The sequence below is a fragment of the Apostichopus japonicus genome, chromosome 11 (genome assembly GCF_037975245.1).
Source record: "Apostichopus japonicus isolate 1M-3 chromosome 11, ASM3797524v1, whole genome shotgun sequence".
In the NCBI taxonomy this organism is placed as follows: domain Eukaryota; kingdom Metazoa; phylum Echinodermata; class Holothuroidea; order Aspidochirotida; family Stichopodidae; genus Apostichopus; species Apostichopus japonicus.
This window is the reverse complement of record NC_092571.1, coordinates 12,670,712-12,689,170: the sequence shown is the minus strand read 5'-3', so window position 1 is coordinate 12,689,170 and position 18,459 is coordinate 12,670,712. Positions and strand designations below refer to the sequence as shown.

General features: G+C 38.7%; 1 protein-coding gene across 7 annotated transcripts in view; it reads right to left on the bottom strand.

The window, feature by feature from the left end:
* Nucleotides 1-3,735: 3,735 nt before the first annotated feature.
* LOC139976256 (uncharacterized) overlaps nucleotides 3,736-18,459 on the bottom strand; it is a 112,146-nt gene continuing 97,422 nt past the window's right edge. For 4 of the 7 annotated variants that reach the window (XM_071984892.1, XM_071984893.1, XM_071984896.1 and 1 more), the window contains 4 exons: nucleotides 15,226-15,383; nucleotides 6,349-6,803; nucleotides 5,522-5,662; nucleotides 3,736-4,019 (listed from right to left, as the gene is read on the bottom strand). In XM_071984892.1, coding sequence (XP_071840993.1) covers nucleotides 3,751-4,019; nucleotides 5,522-5,662; nucleotides 6,349-6,796 — 858 coding nt within the window. In that variant the 5' untranslated portion in view covers nucleotides 6,797-6,803; nucleotides 15,226-15,383 and the 3' untranslated portion in view covers nucleotides 3,736-3,750. Of the gene's footprint in view, nucleotides 4,020-5,521; nucleotides 5,663-6,348; nucleotides 6,804-7,342; nucleotides 7,497-7,810; nucleotides 8,017-8,065; nucleotides 8,202-15,225; nucleotides 15,384-18,459 lie in introns of those variants that run through there. The other 3 variants (XM_071984891.1, XM_071984897.1, XM_071984898.1) reach the window with 3 other exon arrangements.

Genomic DNA, 18,459 nt, shown 5'->3' with positions numbered 1-18,459 from the left:
ATTAAGCCAATTATGGCATATGTCCACTTCCCTATTCCATATTAATTTCATCTTTCCTTGCTTCACCCTTCTGTCTCATTCTGCCCCCTCTCCCCTCCCCCTACCCCTCAAATCAGCTCACGTGCATAATGCCACTGTATATCCAAACAGTAACTTCACTTCAAATGACCTACTGAATAACTTTGATGGTATTCAAGCCTTAATACCCAAATAAAATAGATATTTTTTTTTTTTCCTCCTTTAACATTTATCACTGGTCTCAATTAAAGATTAAAATGGCATCTCTCTCAAGAAACCAAAGTAATTTCCCGGCAGAAAAGAGCCGTTGGGTGTGATGCAAAAAGAAATTGCTTCGAGCGATAAGTCAATAAATGTCACCCACAAATATTGGCCTGCCATAGACTTTGATATCCTTTGCTGTCATTAAATATTCAAAACCGTGAAAGTCGGTGACAGGGAATGGCTGCAGTTGTCGGGTCTTAACTTTTGAGCAAAAAACTGAAATGTTATAGCGGCTCCCTCGCCCAAGGAGGCAGTGCAACCTGCGAAGGAAGTCACGCGAAGCAAAGCGATCTGGCTCGGGTGAGAAATCGGGCGACGATATACTGACCAGACATATGCTACTAAACAGGCATGGAAAATACTAAGTTTTGCTCAAAGCATATCTCTGCAGGTCACATTTCATTATGAAAAATTGATGCAAAACTGTTCTGAGCATTTCGGACTGTACTGAGATCCAAGGGAACTATTTTTCATTCCCTTAAGCTACGACGCACATCACTCCATCGACTTCCGCTCTTCGGAGATATTTCTACTCCATGCAAACCTTCGAGCTGTCATCGTTGGTATTTAGCATCATCACCTATACCTGCCCAGACACATGTACGCAAATTAGGCTAAGTGTAGAAATGACTAATTACGTCGGTGCTACCAAATCGTCACAGAGACGTCGGTTCAGTGATTACAGTGATATTTGCATCTTCGAGCAAGGACCTCAGATATTCCAGAAGGAACATAGAACATTTAATAATGAAATGGAATTAATAACAGTTTGTACGCTTTCTATGCGTCCGTGACTTCAGTTAAGTAGTCTTTTATATTCCCAACTACAACAGATACTTTGCACTACCCTTATGTTGTCACAATCTTTGTAGTAAGCCTGTAACTTAGCAACAAAACATTCCCGCCCCCAAAAAAAACATGCTCGTCTGCCATCACAATCGCAGAGTTAAGCAGAAACATTTTTTGTCGGAAAATATGCTTAAATGCTGACACCTGGTAAAACAATTCCATTACTGTCAATGAATATCGGATTCCTGTGCACATTTTCCTAGCTGGCTAAATTAGCTGCAAAAAGTTCTTCGTGCAAGCTATGCTATGAAAGTGCACCACATGTAGGGATTTTTTCCCCCTCCCCTGCCCTGCTCCCATGGTGACACCTATCTCCCAGCATCACCCAAAAACACTCCAACCTCGGCCCCTACTTCCTTCCCTCTCCTGAGAGCCCCCCACCTTGATCCACCCTAATCTACAGACATGTTCCATTTTCTGCCGTTCCTAAGGTTTCATCTCTTAAGAGTATATCAAATGTGACAACAAATTCAACATAATGCCCCAAAAATTATTTCAGCATTTTTAATATGACTTGTTCCAGGTGATGAACATCAGAACTGAAGTCCCCCCCCCCCCCGATAATAATTTGCGCCCACACAAAATGCAGACAACAGGAAATATATTTTATTGGCAAGACACCAAGCAGAAAGTCTTCAGCATTTGTCTTTCAAAATGCAGCATGAAAAAAAAGCCCCCGATTTCTTTCCATCGGCATTCTGTTCCAATAACTTAATTACGAACGGTCTGCTCTTTTAAAGAAAAAAGTTCACTTGCATCCTCCACTCAATCTGTAAGTGTCTTGAGAACGAAAAATTAATTCAATACGAACGTATTGAAATTCCACCTGTCGTGTGTCTTTCCCATGGGTTTTCTTTGGGTTAATGGAAGGGAAGGATGCACGTACTTTTCTACCCGGTTAAAAGGATTCAGTCCTCGACAGTTACAGAAAAAAATAGAAGAAGATGATGAAGAAGGAGAAGAAGAAGAAGAATCGAAACCCATCTCTCTTACAGACGTTACCTTGTACAATAGTTCAGACTATACAGACACAGCAAATTAGAAAAAAAAAATTGAATTGCTTAGCTTTCTTTTCCTGTCCTTATATCAATGAGAACTGAAGGCTGAATGTGAAGAATGCCAAATGCAGAGAAAATAATCAAATGAAGAATTTAGTATACGAATACATCAACAAGAAATTGACAATTCACATTGTGGATTTAAAAAGTCAAGCAGACACATCTATCACAATATCGGTTAACCCGTTAATTTTTCAAACACAATTCATTTTCTCAACTAAACCTTCTTATTTTGGGGTTTTTGTTTTTTCAAGATTCTTTTATAAATTTGCTAATAATATTCCAAGGTTGCTTTAGGCTACTCCCTTTCAGGTAACTCCACATTTTTTTTACACCTTCTAGAGGGATACATCTTTTTGGAAAGGGGCAAATATTCACCGGTAAAAACTTTTCACCGGGATGTCACACACCTGGTTATATGAGTGTGATATATATTATATATTTTAAGGTTTTGAGTCCTTTTTTTTTTGTGGTCATTTTAGCACAATGAAGTGCCTGTACTCCAAACTGGCTTAAAGGCTTGAAGAGTCAGAAATGCTCTTTTCAATACCATCTGAAGCTGATGATAACTGTATTTGGCATATATGTACACCTTCAGAGCATATCGATGACTGTCAGTTAATATTAGTTATGAGAAGTATAAAACATGTTGCAAAACTTAGCGGATTTCACAACAAAGAGTATTTTGTGCTTTCAAAATTACCCTCCAAAGCATATCTTTCAATAATCTGTGAATCATATAGCATAAAATTGAAGATATTTCGCCAAAATATACCCCCTAAGGGCAAAAAGAGGATAAACGTTGATGTAGGTATGGTATTTTGAAATGTCAAGCCTTAAAGGTTAACATTAGTTTACTGTATGTGTCGCCTCCCCCCCTCCCCCCCCCCCCCCCGATAAAATATGCCAAAGGAATCAAATAATACTTTTAGGCGTCTGTTAGCACCACTCTCTGAGCTTGGCACTCTCTCGTTGAAAGATTAAGTGCTCTCTGGTTTAACCCTCTTCAATATCCGGAATAGAGTTTGAGTGTAGTTGGAACCAAAAAGGGGGAGACTTCTTTTAACAAACGTACAAATGTTTGGATCACTAATGTACTGATACGTCAAAATAAAAATGTTCATCCTTTGTTGCCTCCCAAGTAATCTAGAAAGGTCACACAATTAATGTTCACAAATTATGGTTGATTTCAAACGAGCAATATTTGCTCTCCCTAATAGACATTTTTCGTTTTCTAATTTAACAGACCTGAAAAATCTAAGAATAATCTACGCTGCTGGGAGGAGACGATATCGATAAGAAATTGGACAATTTTGACAGTTTCTAGTGAGTACGCTACAAATTGGTGTAATATATAGTAGGCCTCACTATATACTGCTCTTTTAGGTATGCATTCTTTTAACCTTAACCTGATCAAATCCCTGGCAGTTTTCTTTTCTTTTCTTTTTTCAAATCTGTGGAAATACCTGTTTGACAGAGTACTAGACTAGTCTAACCATAAAGCCAGGGATTTTTTTTCCTGTGCCAAATTGAAAAGATTGATTTACATTTTCATTTAAATTCAAAAACAAAAAGGATATTTATCTCTCAATAAATCCGCTTCTTCCCTCTTGACCTCCTCTTGATGTTGGCAGATGAGATATCGAAGCCCCCGGACCCAATCCCGGCATTCGTCCTTGGAGTCTGTTATCAGATCCATGGAATCCCATCCGGTCCCGTGAATGATAGAGAAACAACTGATGTCGTTGTTTTGGTGGTTGTACATGACGTATTTCCTGAAAGCTTCCGTGTTGGCGCCCTCTCTCACTTCTTTCACTGAACGGACCGAAACTGAGTGTGCAAATTAAGGCAGAGAAGGTCAAATTTCCCTCGACGTTTCTTCGGTAATGACCTCAGATTGCAAAATTATCAGCGAAAGTGGGGTATAAAATTAACGATGTGTTGACCAGAGATTTCTATCACTGGGAAACCGGCCGGTTTATTTTTTCAATCTAAGTCATCACCAAAAGGAGATGGACCTTCAAGGGGTTACATTTAACAGTTAGAGCAGTCCCATGTAGCCAGGCCGAGAAAACAGGAGAACTGTTACCATCTCCCTCCCTCCGTACAGACTACTATGCCCTGATCCTTCCCCTTCCCCCCCTCCCACCAAATTATTTTCACAAATACTTCACAAGTATTAACAGGACAAGATCAATTAGCACATCCACTTCTTAAATTGTTGGTGCCCCTCCTTAACTTCTTGCTGCCCATTCTTAAATTGTTCGTGCCCCTCCTTATAATTCTTGGGGCCCCTCCTTGAATTCTTTGTTCCCCTCCTTAAATTCTTGGTGCCCCTTCTTAAATTGTTGAAGCCTTCCCTACTTTTAAAGGATGATGCATGAAACTTAGTCGCTTCCAAGATGACGATTCATCGGGGGGGTCTATACTATCGAACTTCCATAAGATGATAAACTTTGATATTGCTCGCAGCTTTTATGACTATACCTGGAAAAGGTTTCATCCGTGGTAAAGTCCATCAAGATTTCAAAATCAAATTTACATACTAAATTAACTGTTGCTGCTAAATTTATTCCTTTAGCAAACATTGTTACAACCTGAAGGAGAATCCGTGATTGAGTCATGAGGCAATATAAATACAAGACCGCAAAATGAAAACCTGTCAAACAGGAAATAACGGTTTGCCATATGGCACATGGGTTGATGAACTCAATAAACATTCCCCAAAGCAAAATTTTGACCCAAATTTCATGACAAATTTGCTTCAATAGGTTCAAATTATGGCACATATTTTGATACTTTGGATATTGCTGGAGTGAAAGGTGAAAATAGAATTAAGATCCTCCCCGATGTTGAATCTAGCTCAGTAGCATGTGTACAATGGTGTGTAGGGTGGGGGGGTGCTTCCCCCCTCCCGGTTGGAATCCTGTATGCACCACTGATTCAGTTAAGTATGAATTGCCACATCTGGATCTCATGTACATCACAAGCCTGCTACATGGCAGTATTAACACATATGTCGATAGTGTATAGGAAAAACTTTCTCCAAAACTTATAATAGCCAGCTATTTGGTGTGTCCTCAAAATTTAATTTACAAAGCTTACCAAGTATTATGCATGTATAATATGGTAAAACTGTGCCATTACCAAAACACCTCACCCCCACCTCATGGCACCCTCACCCTCACCCGCACCTCAAAGCACCCTTCTGCACCCACACCTCATGGTTGACTCCCTCCCTCCCTCACCCGTCACCGTTCCCTCACCCCATCACCCCCGCCCCCGCCAACCCTCATCCGTTCTTTGTGGGTGATAAATTATTCGTGACTCACTTTTGGCCTTGTTCCCCTTCTTTGACGGTTTCCACTTGATGAGGGTCCGACTCGAGTCCAGGTATAACGTCTTGACCGACGTCCGGTTTTGTCTCTTGATCTTGGTCACTGGGGTGCCCAGACACATATTGGAAAGACATTCTAGAAAAAGGAAATATTAGCACATAAATTTCAGCTATAACGGTGTGCACGTCGTAACAGACTCATAAAAAAAGTGGGGACGACGTTAACTGAAATGAGAAGAGGCAACGTCATACATGATTACGACACTGTCCGCCTGCTCACTTCAGGGACCGGACACAGGATTGAGATTGGCCGGCAGGGGAGGATTCGGATCAACATGTCCATTGTAGCTGTATGCAAGACTCATATCTAAATTACGGTCAAACATTAAAAACAATATCACCCTTTACTAATTATCGTTCATTTAGTAAGAAAGTCATCTTTAAGTTTGAGTGCATATAAGGTTAATCTTAAAGTAATCAATTGATCCCCCATCCCCAGAGTTGTCACAACCCTCCCCCCCCTCCACACCCCCTTTTGGCTCACCCCCACCTCTCCTCTTTCATATCTATGTACATAAGACTGGTGCAATCAGCACACTAGGATCATGTTTCCCTTCTGTCCAATTCCACCCCCCTCTCCTCCTCCCCCACCATCCTCATTCATATCTATTAACATAAGACTGGTTCAATCAGCACACTAGGATCATGTTTCCCTTCTGTCCAATTCCACCCCCCCCCCTCTCCTCCTCCCCTACCATCCTCATTCATATCTATTAACATAAGACTGGTACAATCAGCACACTAGGATCATGTTTCACTTACTACTCATGTCATCGTCGTCAGTGTTATCCCCCGCCTCTGTCTTGTGACCGGTCCAATAAGGGGACGGTTGAGATGAACTCAGCGAGGAGTACCCACCACTCTCAGAGTCCTCGCTGTCACAGGTGTCCCACTTGGGCAGCGGGCGACCCGTCCTGGGGCTGCTCTCGTGAGCCGCTTTGTGCTTGGCCTCGGCTGCGACGAGGTCGGAGGTGAAGTGATTCTCGGCCATGACAACGGCCGGGCCCTCTATCTCCAACTGGGGAGGAGACGTCTCCTTGGATGAGCCGAAAGAGAGATTTGAATTCTGGGAAGTGTCCTCATCATTCGCCTCCGACGGTTGGTCTTCCAGCGATGAGGAAAAGGATATACTCGAGTACCCGCTGGTCGAGGTAGTGGTCGTGGATTCTAAAGACAGTCTTGTTGTCATCAACATGTGGGGCTGTTCCATTCTATAACTGAAGAATGACAGAGGGAGGATTGTCAGTGCTTGGAATTGCTTCAAAACTAAAAACTGTATGTAATACTTTGGGATCAAATGTTACTAGGCTCTGTGTCATTAAGTTAAGACTAACCTGCAGGGGCTGCAGCATCTTGCACCTAAGCTGGTTAGGATACGTTACCAATACGTGTTTCACACAATAGGCAAGGTAGTAACAGTACACATTAGGCACTATACTGGTCTGTCCAGATAATCCCCAAAACTCACTGGTTTGGGGGATTTAGGAGCTGGGATACTTACCTGTCTCCCCTCAACATATGCACTTTCTATCTACCTATTAACTACATCATTTGGAACGTTTTAACACTGCGCTCTCACTCTCCGTGCAACACTCACTTACTCTTCATTCCTTGCAACAATAGAAAAATGTAGCATTTATAGCTTTTCATTTTGGCAGTTGTATTTTACAGAATATTTAAAATATTTAAAAAAAGTCTTTTATAAGTGGTGAAATATTGATTTACTCCAGCAAAATCCAATATTCCTGTCACATACCATACTTATCCTTGATTGCCTCAAAGTGAATTGTTTCACGTACTGTAGCACCCCTTGTCATTCTGCAGTCAATCTAGGATCCCACCACATGTAGGTGGCCTGTTAGACAATTCTGGCCGAGGACCTGCCCGATATTGTCACTGCTATATAATTTATTGCATCAAACTGAATCTTGTTTTCACACACTTGCAGCTAACCTTCCCTAAATTGTCGTGCTTATAAATTCTATGATCCCATCATCCTATCATTCCAGCTGACAAGAATTCTGGTCGAGGACCTGCCAAACAACCGAGAGATTGGCTTCGGTCAGCTTGCGAGTCTACAAGCCTCCATGGCTTCTTTCGCGAGTTCCTGCTTGCGGGAAGATCACATATACATACATGCATACATACATACATACATACATACAACAGAGACTGCAAATAGATACTACACTTGGCCAATGTTACCTGAATTAAAAATGTTCACCTTTTTTTCCAGCACTCCCAGCCCCTATCACAACCCTATCCATTCCTCAAAACAAATAGGAATAGGCCACTCAAAAGATGTATAAATTGCACTGGCACGATCAAGTCCTTTAAAATGTTAGGCTGGCGTACCAGTCAGTCATGACTTTTGCGATTATCCTCGCAAGAGCAAAGTACAACACAGTGAACACAATCGTTGCCTCACAGCAGCTAAATTCAGTCTAGTCTTTTAACGTCTTCATATTATATACTGTACCTCGTCCTTAATGCCATAAACAATTCATTTTCCTTCTGACCAACTTACTTGATAATTATTGATCTGCAAAAAACCTCATTGTAGATTGATCGTTAAACTCGCTTGGCAAGAAATGCGATCGTGAAATGAGAAATACACGTAAACCGGAGTATAATAATGATCGTTGCCGATTTCTGGGAAAAATATAGCGGTGAATATCAAATGGTATATCCTGATCTGAGGAAACTTGATTCCCAAAGGAAACCAAGACTTGTAAGAACACATCCTCTACTGTAGGGTTGCAGGCCCTGGAAATATATGTTCTAATTTTAGGAGATGAAAAAATACTAACTAGTTAATGCTGCATTTGTTGCTCTACCGATGAGGGAAATATTGATCCTGATATAACCTAGTTAGGTCATTCCCGAGCTGTTTCTCTTTCAATATAAACTGTTATTTATCAATTTTGTGCTCAATATTTTATTTTGTAGGTTTACATTTCGCCCTGTTTTATAAGAAGAGCAAAAGTACTTAATATATTTGTATCAAAATTAAAGGTACATATATAGCCTATATAGCACACATTAATGGATGCCAAACAGCTGACCCAGACTTAATAACAATCACTTTTCATTTAGTTACATTTTTAACTACAAAACGCAGGAGAAGAAATTGCCTCTTAACCTAAAACAAACATGCAAAGCATGGCAAAGCATGTGCAAAGCACAATTCAAAGCATGTGCAAAGCACACTACAAAGCATGTGCAAAGCACAGTTCAAAGCATGTGCAAAGCACACTACAAAGCATGTGCAAAGCACAGTTCAAAGCATGTGCAAAGCACAGTTCAAAGCATGTGCAAAGCACAGTTCAAAGCATGTGCAAAGCACAATTCAAAGCATGTGCAAAGCACAATTCAAAGCATGTGCAAAGCACACTTCAAAGCATGTGCAAAGCACACTTCAAAGCATGTGCAAAGCACAGTTCAAAGCATGTGCAAAGCACACTACAAAGCATGTGCAAAGCACAGTTCAAAGCATGTGCAAAGCACAGTTCAAAGCATGTGCAAAGCACACTCCAAAGCATGTGAAAAGCACACTTCAAAGCAATGCTCAATGCAATGCGTCCACTGTGTAGCTCTTGTGTTTAGTGTGTCCAATTTAACAGACATTTTGTATCCCAAAAACTGAACCAGTTTCTTTTCAAAAGCAAAATATTAACACTTTGGCCTTCAATAAGTCGTCTTCAAACAGTTAATTATACACTATCAAAGCAGATGAAGCTAATATTGCTAAAAGCCTAATTTGCCTATAATTAAGAATCACTCCTCAAGCTCTTTTGGGAAAGTTTATTCCTATTCTACTTTTGGTTTCTTAGTAGATCACGTGATACCCAGAAAATCATCTGGGTTTTTTTTTTGGGGGGGGGGGAAGGGGTATAAACCAAGCGACTGCTAACCAGGTTGAACTCGATATGAGTTTCGAAAATTATCTACTCTAGTATGGTGGGGGAAAAGTGCCACCATTGCTGTCCATCGAAAAACAAGAAGACTCGATATACTCTGTGTATTAGTTGGCAAAGATAAAATACCTAAACCGGGATCTGTCTGTACCCAACAAGTACAATTAAGTATACTTGGTGTGACGTCCATTTAATAGTGACATACATCATGTAATATTAGAAAGTCTACACAAACCTTCTACCTTTCATGAATGGGGTGCATATTCATGCATGGATAACCAACTAGGCAGACTTTAGGCTGTAATTAGTGATTCCTTGACCGATTTCAACGGTAATATATGAAAGAATTAGACATGATGTCACATCTTCTATGATACGATATACAAAGAAGGATTAAAGATGGTTATAAGCATGAAAAAACACTGGAGCAAGGAGGATATTCAACCCTTAAAAATTGACAAAAATACTCCAGGGTATCTTCAGAGACAATCATTCACACTAATACTTGTAAGTTTGCAAATTCTGAATTTCTGAATTTAACTTAAACGCATTAAACAAAAAACAAAAAGGAAAGAAAAAATGGTCGCTCATTCACGCTGAAGACGAAAGTGGCTCCTAATTTTCAAAAAGACGATAAAGTGGTGACTGCATGTCCTAAACCCCATATTGAAAATTGCCTCAAGGCACAAAGGTATCTACTTCATGAACATCTAGTAAGCATCGAAGTATAAAACGATCTATACGCATTAATGTAATGTAGTCTCTTACTGAAGACCATTAAAACACATTTGTAGAATATAAAGTATAAAGTACTTACAAGATTCACATTGACAGAAATACATAAATCTGAAAATTCATGAATACAGTGATTGATGTTTATAACTGTGTTTTACGACTGAAATAAACACACATTAAAGTCAATTATATCCATTCTGAGGGTATAAATGAAGTTCTGTATTTGCTATTTTTATTTTGGTTGACATTATATTCCTAGCAGCACTGTAGGCTTGTTTTTGTATGAAGGAATTATATTCATAGAAAATTTGTGCTTGAGTATATTGCAAGTAAGGCAAAGCCAAGGGGTTGCCGGGACTCATGTGGGCCAAAACTGCAGGGAGTGGGGGGGGAGGGGTTGAACCTGCATAATTTCTGTCACGCAACAGTTCAAGCTGTCAAATTGATAATCAAATTTAAGCTAAATTATAGTAGCAGTACCAGGCGCGTAGCAAGGAACCTGCCAAGGGAGGGGCGAAAAATATGTAAGCGTAGTGCCACCATGAGTTGGTGCGAAATGTGTAAGTTGCATCTAACTTTTTTTTATTTTGAAATTATTAGCGATATAAAAAAATGAATACAAAAAAATATGCTCAAGGGGGGGCCGGTCGCCTCATTCTCCCCCCCCCTGGCTACGCGCCTGAGCAGTACTATCATTATATCAGTCTGTTCATAGGGAGACATGTATAGACATGTTTCCTAACATACCCAGGAAGCTGTTATATATAACTTACATACATTCGAGTCTGAAGTATGGTTAACTCAATTGAATGTAACAAATACACATAGTTAGTTATATTACCATATATTTGGTAATGTTTCTTACACAATTACACAATGTATATTGAAACTATATAACAAAGAGCCAACATTAGTTCATCCAAAGTGAATGATTAGTTTAATCATTAACTTCTCTCAGTGTCAAGACAAGGCATTATAAAATTCTAAATATATTTTCAGGAGCCGATATATGACAGCGCCCTCTGTCGATATGCACGAGAGCGCCAACCTACAGAGACATCGAGTATTTTCTCTGGAAATTCATGATATTCACTGAAAACAATTTTGTCAACAATTTATTAATTTCGTCATTGTGTTTATCATTTGGCAGTCTACCAAAGTATCCCCGATTGACAAACACAAGAATAGTCTAAAAAAAAGTATCTGTTTTACTTTAAGAAAAAAGAATGACTTCAGTTTTTTTTTCAGAGTAATGGCCATTATTTATCTAATATATGTATATATCAAATGACTTCTTGACAATTGATTTTTTTTTTCAAACCTTGTAGGCATGTTTAGCCATGAATTTATGTTTCGAAACTTTTGGTTATATATGCGATGACAAAATGAGGCTCAATAAAAAGTGGGTTTTTAACTTACTTTAAGGAGGCACAGAGTAAGGATATATTTTACCCAAAGAGAGAGAAATCTAAAATCATGGCCAAAGGCTGCTCATATATATTCCCCAATTAGGTCCAAATTGGTCTAAAAAAATATTCCAATTTCCTCATTTTTTTTTTATAATCATTATATAGTCCACGGGAGACCATATATAATCATCATATTTTATGAGTGGAAAATGGACGGGTGAAATGGTTTATAAATTTACATGAATGCTAATTTGAAACTTGGATTAAATCAATTATCATAAATCGATACATCTATCGGGGACAGATTTTTACCGGAACACCCAAATCGCTAAAATTTACTGACATTTGAATTTTGGTTTTGTTTGGTACTGATTGGTCAAGGCTGCCTCCAAATTCGGGCTATTATGCTATATAATTTGGCTTAAAATGCCGGTGGATTTCCTAGTTGCCAGTTTTCTCCGTTGTCAAACTGCAATTTCCTTGCCAGCAGATATTAATGCTCTAATAATCTCACATGATTTCTCTTTATCAAAAGTGTAACATTAAGTGTTGAATTTTACTGCTACTTTATAATGATAGGCAAATATATCATGGCTCTGCTTTCATCTATACCTATTATCATAACTATTTGTACTGTAATGTCAGAATATTGGTATAAAACTAGAATAATCTCATATGATTTCTCTTGATCAAAAGTGTAACATTAAGTGCTGAATTTCTCTGCTACTTTATAACGATAGGCAAATATATCATTCCTCTGCTTACATCTAAACCTATTATCATAAATATTTGTACTGTTATGTCAGCAAATGGCAGAGGGAATTTGATTTTATAATATTTTTTATTGAAAGCCGGCACATTTTTATTAAGACAAGTTGCATTTTTAAGTTAGTGGCTATAAATTGTACAGCACAGATTAGCACAGTTTTTAAGTAGCAGCACCAGGGGTGGGCAACATTTTTGAATGAATGGGCCAGATATAAGGGGTGGAAAATTGACTGGGCCGCACCTAACCAACGACCTGCTGTTGATTTCAAACCTTTGATTCCGAGGACTTTCAAGCAATAGGTGTGTGTACTTAATCTGTATTCACAAAAACATAATGTCAATACAGTACAGTTGATAATTAATGGGGATAATAGGCCTACCTGACAGCATCATTAGTTCCGATAAATTCTAAACAGCTAGCTCGTTTTTTCTGATGGAAAATAGATTTATTTTTTCCATTTTCTTGAGACATCTCACAGGCCGCAAAAAAATCACTGGCGGGCCGCATGTGGCCCACGGGCGGTAGGTTGCCCACCCCTGGGCTAAACTATGAGAAGCAAGTATCAGTGGGCTGCTCCCATCCATATCAGCCGACACAGTCAACATGTGTGCTGTAATTCACGAAAATGGCAATTACGGTGCATTTCAGTTTTATTAAAGCCAGCAGATTTTTTTTCCGGCAAGTTGCAGTTTTTACGCTAAAAATGTGAAATTCTAGGCCTTAGTGAATCTATTTATGATATCTGGGGTACTGTATATATCATCAGGCTAAATTTTGATAAACCATGGCAAATTACAGCCATTTATTACAAAGTTTAACTGAATTATGGCATTTTCTGATGTAGCAAATTATCAACTGACAAAGTGGCTCTCTCAGGAGAAATCATGATTATCGCTTGCATGACTTGGTGTTCAAAAATTCATGCACTGTTGGCTTTCCATCGGAATTAGAGATTCTAACCCAAAAAGAAATGAATAGATTCTAGATTAATTCAGCCTAATTTTTGTGCGTGTTTGATGTGTAAAGTATAGAAGTTAGCATTAAGAATTATTAAAAAAAGTGATTTGTTTTGTATAGGAACACCTACTGCAAAGTACACTGCACAACCATATATTTAGCCAGAAGGGATTAGGATGTGTTAATCTCACATTAAAAAAAAGAGACGAAATTCAAGAAAACCAAAATAGCTGCAAAGTGTAAACCATGAAAGATACAAAGCTTGTCATACTGTGCTGCATCCTCCCTCCTCCCACTCTACCCTCAATCTCCCACCCCGTATGTCCCTCCCCCCTCCACCCCCCTTCACATTCAGTATTTTTGTGAAGTAAATATCCAATGTTGTAATGAATTTCCCACAAATGTGCCGCCGTAACCACATGACACGTGTGTACGTGAAATTCTGAATTTTGCGGTGGAAAATTTATGTTTCATAACTCTAACAGTCAGACTGCGTTTTTTTTCTTTTTTTAATATTTCCTATTATTATTTCCCCAAGATTAATCCAGACTAGGAGAAGAAGCGCAAAAACCACAAGAGATTAGAAAAACCGCAAAAGCCCCAATCTGTCAGTATCAACGTGCAGATCATGTAAATCTTTACGGCTTATAAGCAACTTTAGAGTAAACAATGAATCCTCTTTAAGAACTTTTCACAGGGTGAAGTAGATGTTATTCGAAAGTCTTCAATTTCTGCGACAGATGAAAATGTTTAATATTAGTCACTTCAGAGAGTGCCCTCCAGCTGTTAGAATCTTCCCTTAAAACAGCGACGTCGCTAATTGCCATATTTAATACGACGTGATTTTTAGGCAAAATTTACTGGTATAGACAGAAAGATGTATAAAGTTGTAAACAACTCACACTGATAAACGGCGCATATCAATACATGAAAATATTGGTGTAAAACCGCATCGAACAGATTCCAGATCAGAACCCAAGTATTTGAATCTCACAAAAAAAAAAGTTTTTCAAATATTGCCGAAACTGTCCAGAAATATCAAAATTTGAGCAACAGTGCTATGAATATTACTACTTCTACTAGTGTCACAAGATATTTATGTGTATTCAATCGTGACGCGAATTTCACAGTTATTAGCCACAAGCTTACAAAACAGTTCATGCAAGTCCTTAACGAAATGTACAGGCTAAAATGAAATTTTCACTGGCATAATTCCTCCGTTTACAGACAAATCAGCTTAAAAGCTAGCTATAATTTTTTAGAGCAACCCAATAATATTTGCTGATAATAATTACAGATTAACTAATATTTGAGATATGGAAATCATACTGAGGTCTTTGACTGACAATTGCTAACAGACTTACAGTATCATGTGTTGCATGATGATCTTAATGTCTACAGCAGGGGTTCCCTAACTGGGGTGCATGAACCCCAAGGGGGGTGTGAGTCCATCCCAGGGGGTTCGTGAGACATTTCTGAAAGTCAAAACTAGAGTAATTTTTGAGCTAACATCTGATATATCATATAATTTAGTAATGTACAAAAGTCGTACCTATCGACAAACTCTTTTCGCATTCCATACGCATATGTTTGCCATAGTAGTACCGTACCATGCATGTGATACTTGATCTTTTACGAAGCACTGTTATGCGTATTATAGTATAATAATGACTCAGATCGCGTCTCGAAAAGTCGGGGATTCGTGGACAACTCTGACATCCACAGGGGGTTCGTGGGGGGATAAAGTTAGGGAAACCCTGGTCTACGGCAACCTCTCCCCATATCAATAAATGTCAATATCTAAATATCAATACCGCTGCAAAGATAAATCAAAATTAGTTAAAATACTCACCAATGTGTGAACTATAAATTGTCTCTCCCAATCACAATGATAAAGACAGCTCGATCCATTCATAGCCTCTGCAGGGTTATAGACGGGGGTGTTTTAACTGCACAACCACTGGCGTAGTTACACTCGCTGAGAATTTAGTGTCAATGGTTCGAATTAATCTGAAGAAGGACAAAAGAAAAACAAATGGTTTATTATGGATGCAAAAACCACATGCAATATGCATGGTCATCAATCCTGTTGGGGGACAGGTGGACATGTCCCCCAACTTTTTTAGATAGGGGGCACAATATCAAATGTCCCCCCCCCCACCTACTTTTTTAAACCACTTACATATATACTGGGTCATAATTTGTTACAACTCTTATATTCCTCCCTATGTAAAATTATTAAAGATCCTGACTTCGGTCAGTCGACAGGAATTTTGTGATTTCTGTACATGAATGATGGGTTTGTACCACATGCACTGTCCAAAATGGATCATTTGGCTATGCCACAAGCACACAATACGTGTTCGATCTACAAACACATCATGCATACACAGTGTCTGAGTGATAGGCCTACAACATGTTAGTGTGTATTCTGTTGTATAGCTGTAGCAGTGACAGAAAATGGTAAGTTTGAAACTTTTTATTTTTATTTTAAGGCTTATTTGGGTGGTAGAACTTTAATAGATGTAGTATGTGCAGTGAGCCTCCTGGGAACGGGGTGCCAAGGTGTTGGCCCAATAAGGTCTGCTTGGGATCGCCCGGCCCGGAACGTCTGGATAGCTATTGATAATTAGGCCTGAATCACTGACCAACGGGGCTTATTCAGCTTCCATTGTCAGTCACGGGGGCAACCAGTGCAAACGGTTATTTTCCAAAATGTGATACAACATCAAAGACACGAAATACTGTGCTACCCGTCATGAATTTAGGGGGCAGGGGAGTAAATGCATGGTCCAGTAAGTTAAGTGGGTGGACTTAATGTGCTTTATTAAAAACGTTCATAGGCCAATTGTAGATAAAATAATCATAATTAAAAAGGCAGACAGGGATCTCGCCGGCCCGTTTTAACCAAACGGTGCGCCAGTTTTGAATTTGATTTTGCTTCTTTACTCATCCTGTTTGAAAGCTGACAATCTACGGACAGATGTCCGATCCATAGTATCCTGTACGTAGCATCACATAAACGCCGCAACACAAATGAGCTTTCTTCTCTCCATCCCTTGTCCACTTATAATCCCCTTTCATCCATCTCATTGTGTTCACCGTGCTCATTAACCTGTCTGTATTCTGTGCATGATTTTGTCCCTTCTGTTACTGTACTGTTACTTTTCATTTAGCCTCTGAAGAAGATCCTGCTAGGATCGAAACGTCAGGCCAACTTACTTTTATGCAACACAAATGATAGCAGCTTTTACACAAAATTTTGTCGGACGATGTTTGTGTTATCTGAGCACTGAAAGATCTTGGAATGTTTGCAGCTGACTATCAGCCAATCACATCATCAGAAAATTTGTAGAATAGAATGTCCATGCAACGCAGACTTCTCTTAGCAATGAACGAAATTGTTCAAATCAAAGGGTGTTCGCCAGGGTAGCATTGGGGTTTGCCTGATACGTGATAGTGGATTTTGTTTGGCCACTGATTTTAACAAACAAATATTGACCTTACTTAGGTGATTAATAGTATTTTATTATATTCACAAGTAAGTTTACAGATTATGCATGTATCATGGGAAAATCATGGTAAAATGTGGGTTTCCTGATCATAGGCATAAGCTACCGTTTTTACAAAATGTGGTGGGGTTTGGTCTGAGCCATGTTCCACTTAGCCTTAGTAATATACTGCCCGAAAATTGCCAATATTCTTCCCAAATTTACCACTTTATGGGGGCTGTCATCTCAGTCCCACCTGCTCCGTCGATGCATAGTCATATTTCTATTCAAATCATTTATGCCATCTTGGACAATTAAGGCCAAGTAAAATATATAATGGGGGGACTAAAGGATCATCTGTATTCGGCCCAAATTTTAGCAAGCTATTATGCTAGAAGTTTTCAAAAGTACTTTTCTTGTGCTAAATATAATGCATCTCCAAATTGCTTCCAGGCAGAGAGGTGGTTCATTGTTTAGACAAAAGAAATTTATTTAGTGAGGAAACATACTTTTTGAGGCTGGTGTAAACTGCTTACTGAAGTTGAAACATGGGTGGCCATTATTTGACTTTTCTAGCATATTTGAAGCCTAATATGTTAACTGATGACCTAAATGTATAGTCAAGCTTAACTTATCACAAATCTCAAAGCCACAGCTGTTTAAAGACTTAGTCATGTTGGTATGAGCTTTTAATAGTTCCAAAATATTACAATTAGCTTAAAACTGCATTAATGAAGAAAACATGTTATGCTAATGGAAACTACATATATGATTCTTCTTCACATAAACAAAGAATTTTCAATAAGCAAGTACCTATATCAACACTAAATGAAATATTATTGCTTCACTAACTGGCCTGATTCTTCCACTGAAGCCCAACCTATGAAACAACCTTTTCTAGTACAACCAAAGTATTGATACATATGTGTACACATATATATATTTGTATATAACCATATAAACATATATATCTATATATACATCTATAAATATATGCCTGAGGCATGCAAAGCCATTAATTTGTCTTTATTTCAACTTTATGAAATCATTTTGCGAGGGTGACATCTGTAATCTTCGTTAGCGACGGTTCACTAAACTTTCAACACAAATTTTTACTCTTTAAAGCTATCATCTGTTTTTGCGGATGAAAAACCCAAAAAAAGTGGGAGTCTAGCTCAAATCGGCCAACCAAGAGTTATCAAAAGAAGCGCTTGTATGGCTCTCAAAATCCTCTTTAAAATTCAGCATTTCAGGTGGGTGTATTATTCTCAGAATTACAGAGGATACGAAACTTAACACAAATGAAATTGTTATTGTGAGGATATCCTGGTCTTGGGTGGATGGTGATACATACTCCCCAAATGGAGACATAAGGCATTTTGGAGATAGTCTTTGTTAGAGCTACAGTAGTAGCAACTCCCTGGTTTTGGTCATTCTCATATTCCTTTAGAGCGGAGAGAGAGAGAGAGAGCACTGTGTCACTTTAAACTTTCCATGGGTATTGTTATATACGAAACAGATAAAGGAAGAAAATAATCTAATTTAAATACACTGAAATAAAACCAGGGTGTTGGATGAGGTCATCCCGAAATATG